At 41.3% G+C, this 7,396-nt stretch overlaps 1 protein-coding gene across 1 annotated transcript; it reads right to left on the bottom strand.

Moving 5' to 3' along the window:
• Positions 1 to 469: 469 nt before the first annotated feature.
• On the bottom strand, positions 470 to 1,125 carry LOC110281492 (uncharacterized mitochondrial protein AtMg00860-like). The gene is made up of 2 exons (XM_021143786.1): positions 889 to 1,125; positions 470 to 661 (listed from the first exon to the last, which is right to left on the bottom strand). Exons 1-2 carry the CDS (start codon positions 1,123 to 1,125, stop codon positions 470 to 472), a joined length of 429 nt encoding a protein of 142 aa, XP_020999445.1.
• Between the last annotated feature and the right edge of the window lie 6,271 nt (positions 1,126 to 7,396).

Genomic DNA, 7,396 nt, shown 5'->3' with positions numbered 1-7,396 from the left:
TCTTAGTCCTCGGTAATCCCAATACAAAATCCATCGCAATGCTCTCCCACTTCCATTGCGGGATCTCCAAAGGTTGCAACATCCCAGACGGTCTCTAATGTTCAATCTTCACCTTTTGACAAGTTAAGCACTTTGAGACATATTCTGCCACGTCATTCTTCATACCAGGCCACCAGAACATAGCCTTTAGGTCGTTATACATCTTAGTACTCTCCGGGTGAATAGAGAACCCACTTTTGTGTGCTTCTTTTAATATCTCATGCCGCAGAGTCCCAACATATGGCACAATGATCCTACCCTTGAATCTCCATAACCCATCTCAATCCTCTAACACTCTCTACTGCTTCCCTTACTCAATAGCCGGCAACACCTTCGACAACACGTCATTATTTTTATGAGCCTTCAGGAGTTCGGATTTAAAATCACTTGAGATCTGTAATTGACTCAAACACAGGGTTTCAGACACTTCTTAAACATCGATCTTTAGACTCTCGAATGCCTTGAGCAACTCCTCTTCTCGAAGCATCATCCGAGCAACATACGACGACATTCGACTTAGCGCATCCGCCACAACATTCGCTTTCCCAGGATGGTAATTCAACTCAAAGTCGTAGTCCTTCAGTAACTCCATCCACCTTCTTTGCCGCATATTAAGATCTTTCTGATCAAAGAGGTATTTCAAACTCTTGTGATCAGAGAAAACTCAGACTTTAACCCCATAGAGGTAATGCCTCCACACCTTTAGCACAAACACAACTGCAGCAAGTTCCAGGTCGTGCGTCGGGTAATTAACTTCGTGAGGCCTCAACTGTCATGAGGCGTACGCCACCACATTCCGGTGCTGCATCCGCACGCACCCCAGACCTTTTAGTGAGGCATCCAATACACCTCAAGTGGTTCATTCGGCTCAGGTAACACCAGCACAGGCGCGGTAGTCAGCTTTTGCTTCAACGCTTGAAAGCTCTCTTCACACTCAGAAGTCCAAACAAATGGCACATCCTTGCGTGTTAACTTTTTTAACGGCAGAGCTATCTGCGAGAAACCTTTGATGAATTTCCGATAGTAGCCAACTAAGCCCAGAAAACTCCTTATCTCAGTAACTGAGGTTGGTCGTCCCCAATCCATCACTATTTCCACCTTAGAAAGATCTACGACTATTCTTTTTTCACTACGTGGGCGAGAAACTTCACTTCGTCCTTCCTGAATTCACATTTGGACAGTTTTGCATAGAGTTTCTTTTTCTTTAGTATCTGCAACACGTTCTTCAAGTGCTCTACATGCTCCTCCTCAGTCTTGGAATAAATCAGTATGTCATCAATGAAGACAACAACGAATTTATCCAGAAATAGACGGAAAATTCTATTCATATAATCCATAAACACTGCAGGAGCGTTTGTCAACCCAAAAGACATTACAGTGTACTCGTAATGACCATAGCGAGTCCTGAAAGTGGTCTTAGGGATGTCCTCACCTCTCACCCTTATCTGGTGATAACCGGATCGCAAGTTAATCTTGGAGAAAACCCCAGCTCCTTGTAACTGATCCATAAGATCGTCAATCCTTGGCAGTGGGTACTTATTCTTTATTGTGACCTTGTTTAGTTGCCTATAATCCATACAAAGCTGCATACTCCCGTCTTTCTTCTTTACCAGTAACACTGGCGCGCCCCATGGAGAGACACTTAGTCAGATAAAGTTCTTACTCAACAGATCCTCTAGCTGAGATTTTAGCTCGGCCATGTCTAGAGGTGACATCCTATAAGAAGCACTCGAGATTGGTCCGACCCCAGGCACTAATTTAATAGCGAACTCAACCTCTCGGTTAGGTGAAAATTCGTCAATATCATCGGGAAACATCTCCGGAAACTCACACACAATCGGAATTTGTTACAAGCTTTGGTCATCACCGAGACACCCGCGGTTAGCAACAAAATACCATGGCATTCGGCCCCAGAACAATTCACCATCATAGAATTCAAGTAATAGTTATTCACCACAACCGGCCCTTCTGTATCTTCCGGCATAAAGTACACTGATTTTGTAGAACAGTCAAGCAGAACATGGTTCTTAGATAACCAATCCAATCCCAAGATAAGATCAAGACCGGTCATCGGCAAGCATATCAAATCATGAAAAAAATCATGTTGCTTGACCCTAAATGAAACTTGCAGACATTCTAGCCTAGTTACCATGGCTTCATGGGTGGCATTATACACCTTTAGGTCATAACCTAAAACCACAATCTTCAATCCTAACTCACTAGCCTTCTCAAATGCAATGAATGAATGTGATGCTCCAAAATCAAACAAGGCATTTAAAATTTGACCAGACATTTCACATTTACCTCGGATAAGTGCCTCGGACCCCTTGGCACCCACAGCTGAAGTAGTAAACACCCGTCCAGGCTGTTGTGCTCTCCCAGCACCCTGTCTCTGCTTCTCTGGACAATTGGAGGCTTTATGCCCCAGCTTGCCACATGAGTAACAGAATCCCCATCTAGCCTTACATGGAACACTAAGATGGTAACTCCCACATCTAGCACACGCCTGCTCATTCTAAGGCTGCTTCCCAAATCTGCTCCCTGGAACATTATTGTTATTAGGCCTCCTGAAGTTGTTTTGACCCTGAGTCCTCTGTGGTGTAAAACCTCCCCGCTTGAAGGGCGGACCTATAGGAGCAAAACTCTTCCCTCGGTTCAATGGGAATGATCCCCCTCTAGCTTCCTCTTTTTGCCACTGCCTTCTTCACACACTCTTCGGCAACTCTGCTCTTGTTTACCAACTCAGAGAAGGTACTGATCTCCATAGGCCCACTGAACTGTAGATGTCACTTCGGAGCCCTCCTTCATACTTGATGCATTTCCACTCTGACGAGATGAATTTTGCTAGTAAAGAATTTCACAAAATAATCACATTGTAAGTATAGTTTCTAAACCAGCAAAGAATCTTTTCATACAAAAGTTTTGGTTGTCACTTAAGCAAACCCAATAAAATTTACAACTGAAGTATTCAAACATCGGGTCATCTCTCAAGGAATTGCAGGGAGGTATGATTTATTATTGGTTATGGAAAAAGGTGTGTTTTTGGGATTTTGAAATAGGGAATAGGTAAATTAAATGGCAAGAAAAATAGATTAATAATTATAAAAGCTTTTGGCAAGGTATGAGCAGGCCTTTGAGACTCTGAAGGCTAAGTTGGTCACAACACCTGTCATTTCTGCACCAGACTGGACATTACCATTCGAATTAATGTGTGATGCCAGTGACCATGCTATTAGTGCAGTATTAGGACAAAGGCATAACAAGCTTCTGCACGTCATTTACTATGCCAGCCGTGTTCTAAATGACGCATAGAAGAATTACACAACCACAGAAAAAGAGCTGGTTGCAGTGGTTTATGCCATTGACAAGTTTAGATCCTATTTAGTGGGATCAAAAGTGATTGTATACACTGACCATGCTACTCTCAAATATTTACTCACAAAGCAGGATTCAAAACCCAGGCTAATAAGAAGGGTGTTGCTTCTGCAAGAGTTTGATATAGAAATAAGAGACAGAAAAGGGACAGAGAACCCAGTAGCTGATCACTTGTCCCGGATAGAACTAGTAGCAGGGGCGTCTCTTCCCCTGACTGAGATCTCTGAAACCTTTCCGGATGAGCAACTATTTGCCATTCAGAAAATACCATGGTTTACAGACATTGTAAACTATAAGGCTGTGAGATTCATACCCAAAGAGTACAGTAGACAACAAACGAAAAAATTAATTTCTGATGCAAAGTACTACTTTTGGGATGAACTATATCTCTTTAAGAGATGTGAAGACGGAATGATCCACAGATGCGTGCTTAGAGAAGAGGCACAAAAGATCCTATGGCATTGCCATGGATCACAATATGGAGGACATTTCGGAGGTGAGCGAACAACCACAAAAGTCCTCCAATGTGGCTTCTACTAGCCTACTCTTTATAAAGACTCCCGAGAGTTTGTATGTAACTGTGACAGTTGCCAGAGAGCTGGTAATCTGCCTCACGGTTATGCCATGCCTCTGCAAGGGATCTTAGAGATTGAGTTGTTTGATATATGGGGTATTGACTTTATGGGGCCTTTCCCACCATCATACTCAAACACTTATATTTTGGTGGTAGTAAACTATGTATCTAAATGGGTAGAGGCAATTGCCACACCCACTAATGATACTAAGACAGTGCTGAAGTTCCTCTAGAAGCATATCTTCAGCAGGTTTGGTGTCCCTAGAGTACTAATCAGTGATGGGGGCACTCATTTCTGTAATAAACAGCTTTACTCTGCTATGGTTCGATATGGAATTAGCCACAAGGTAGAAACTCCATATCATCCACAGACAAATGGGCAGGCTGAAGTCTCAAATAGAGAACTAAAATGAATCCTGGAATGGACTGTGAGTACCCGTAGAAAGGATTAGGCAAAGAGTCTGGATGATGCTCTATGGGCATACAGAACTGCATTCAAAACTCCTATAGGGACCTCTCCATACCATCTTGTGTATGGAAAAGCCTGTCACCTACCAGTGAAATTGGAACCATAAGGCCTACTGGGCAACCAGATTCCTAAACCTTGATGCCAAGTTAGCTGGAGAGAAAAGATTGCCCCAGCTGAATGAGCTAGAGAAATTCAGACTCAATGCTTTCGAAAATGCTAGAATTTACAAAGAGAAAGCAAAAAGGTGGCATGACAAAAAGCTGTCATCTAGAGTCTTTGAGCCAGGACAGAAGGTTCTGTTATTCAACTCTAGGCTCAGATTATTCCCCGAAAAATTAAAATCCCGGTGGAGGGGGCCATATGTGATTACAAGTGTGTCACCATATGGATATGTAGAGCTTCAGGATACTGACTCTAACAAAAAGTTCATTGTTAATGGACAGAGAGTCAAGCATTACCTTGAAGGAAATGTTGAGCAAGAATGCTCAAGACTGAAACTAGATTAAAGCTCAGTAATGTCAAGCTATTGACAGTAAAGAAGTGCTTGTTGGTAGGCAATCTAATGTTCTTTATCTATGTTATTTTATGTTTTCTTTAGGATCATGATCATGTGGAGTCACAAAAACAAATGCAAAAATTAAAGCAAAAATAAAAAATAGGATCAAAAATAGCACACCCTGGAGGATGAGCTTACTGGCAGTAAGGGTAGCAGAATGGGTGTTAAACGCCCGGTCTGGCACCATTCTGGGCGTTTAACGCCAGAAAAGGGCACCAGACTTGCGTTTAACGCCAGAAAAGGGCACCAAGCAGGCGTTAAACACCAGAAAGGGAAAAAAAGCTGGCGTTAAACACTAGAAATGGGCAGCAACCTGGTGTTTAACGCCAGGATTGGCACTCAAAGGGGCGTTTACACGTCAGAATGGTGCAGGGATGAAAAATCCTTGACACCTCAGGATTTGTGGACCCCACAGGATCCCCACCTACCCCACCTCACTCTCTCTCCTCTTCCCACCTTTCCATAACACCCTTCTCCATCCACTCTTCACCATCAAACCTCATCTACCTCACCATTCAAATTCAAAATGCTTCCCTCCCAAACCCACCCATTTTCACACATCACAAACACTTGTTAACCCCCCTTGGCTGAACCATTCACTCAGCTTCATCTCCTCCATTTCTTCTTCTCCCTTCTTTCTTCTTTTGCTCGAGGACGAGTAAACCTTTTAAGTTTGGTGTGGAAAAAGCATTGCTTTTTGTGTTTCCATAACCATTTATGGCACCTAAGGCCGGAGAAACCTCTAGAAAGAGGAAAGGGAAGGCAAAATCTTCCACCTCCGAGTCATGGGAGATGGAGAAATTCATCTCAAAAGCCCATCACTAAAAAGAAGATGGAGCAAATAAGAGAGCCCACTCATGGACCTCAACAAGAGCATGAGGAAGTTCCTCATCAAGAAATCTCTGAGATACCTCAAGGGATGCATTTTTCTCCAAAATGGGGCAACAAAGGCAAAGAAAAGACATAGAGGAGCTAAAGCACTCCATTAGATCTTCAAGAGGAAGAACAAGCCGCCATCACTAAGGTGGACCCGTTTCTTAATCTCCTTGTCTATTTATTTATCTATTTTTCGATTTTTATGCTAAGTGTTTTATCTATGTTTTCTTCATTACATGATCATTAGTAGTTAGAGTTTATGCCTTAAAGATATGAATGTCCCATGAATCCTTCACCTTTCTTAAATGAAAAATGTTTCTAATTGCAAAAGAACAAGAAGTACATGAATTTCGAGTTCTATCTTGAAAATAATTTGATTATTTTGATGTGGTGGCAATATTTTTTGTTTTCTGAATGAATGCTTGAACAATGCATATTCTTAATAGTGAAGTTTATGAATGTTAAATTTGTTGGCTCTTGAAAGAATGATGAAAAAAGAGAAATATTATTGATAATCTAAAAAATCATAAAATTGATTCTTGAAGCAAGAAAAAGCAGTGAATAACATGGCTTGCGAAAAAAAAAAGTGGGGAAAAAATAAAGAAAAAGAAGAAGCAAGCAGAAAAAGCCAATAGTCCTTTAAACCAAAAGGCAAGGGTAAAAAGGATCAAAGGCTTTGATCATTAATGGATAGGAGGGCCCAAGGAAATAAAATCCAGGCCTAATCGGCTAAATCAAGCTGTCCCTAACCATGTGCTTGTGGCATGAAGGTCCAAGTGAAGAGCTTGAGACTGAGTGGTTAAAGTAGTGATCCAAAGCAAAAAGAGTGTGCTTAAGAACTTTGGACACCTCTAATTGGGGACTTTGGCAAAGCTAAGTCACAATCTTAAAAGATTCACCCAGTTATGTGTCTGTGGCATTTATGTATCCGGTGGTAATACTGGAAAACAAAGTGCTTAGGGCCACGGCCAAGACTCATAAAGCAGTTGTGTTCAAGAATCAACATACTAAACTAGGAGAATCAATAACACTATCTTAATTCTGAGTTCCTATAGATGCCAATCATTCTGAACTTCAAAGGAAAAAAGTGAAATGCCAAAATTGTTCAGAAGCAAAAAGCTACAAGCCCCGCTCATCTAATTTGAACTAAGCATCATTGATGTTTTGGAATTCATTGTATATTCTCTTCTTTTTATCCTATTGTGCTTTTACTTGCTTGGGGACAAGCAACAATTTAAGTTTGGTGTTGTGATGAGCGGATAATTTATACGCTTTTTGGCATTGTTTTTACATAGTTTTTAGTATGTTTTAGTTACTTTTTATTATGTTTTTATTATTTTTTATGCAAAATTCACATTTCTGGACTTTACTATGAGCTTGTGTATTTTTCTATGATTTCAGGTATTTTCTGGTTGAAATTGAGGGACCTGAGCAAAAATCTGATTCAGAGGCTGAAAAAGGACTGCAGATGCTGTTGGATTCTGACCTTCCTGCACTCGAAATAGAT

Source organism: Arachis duranensis, chromosome 5 (genome assembly GCF_000817695.3).
Source record: "Arachis duranensis cultivar V14167 chromosome 5, aradu.V14167.gnm2.J7QH, whole genome shotgun sequence".
NCBI classification, from domain to species: Eukaryota; Viridiplantae; Streptophyta; class Magnoliopsida; order Fabales; family Fabaceae; genus Arachis; species Arachis duranensis.
The sequence above is the reverse complement of the archived record's forward strand: the minus strand, read 5'-3'. Positions and strand labels throughout refer to the sequence as shown.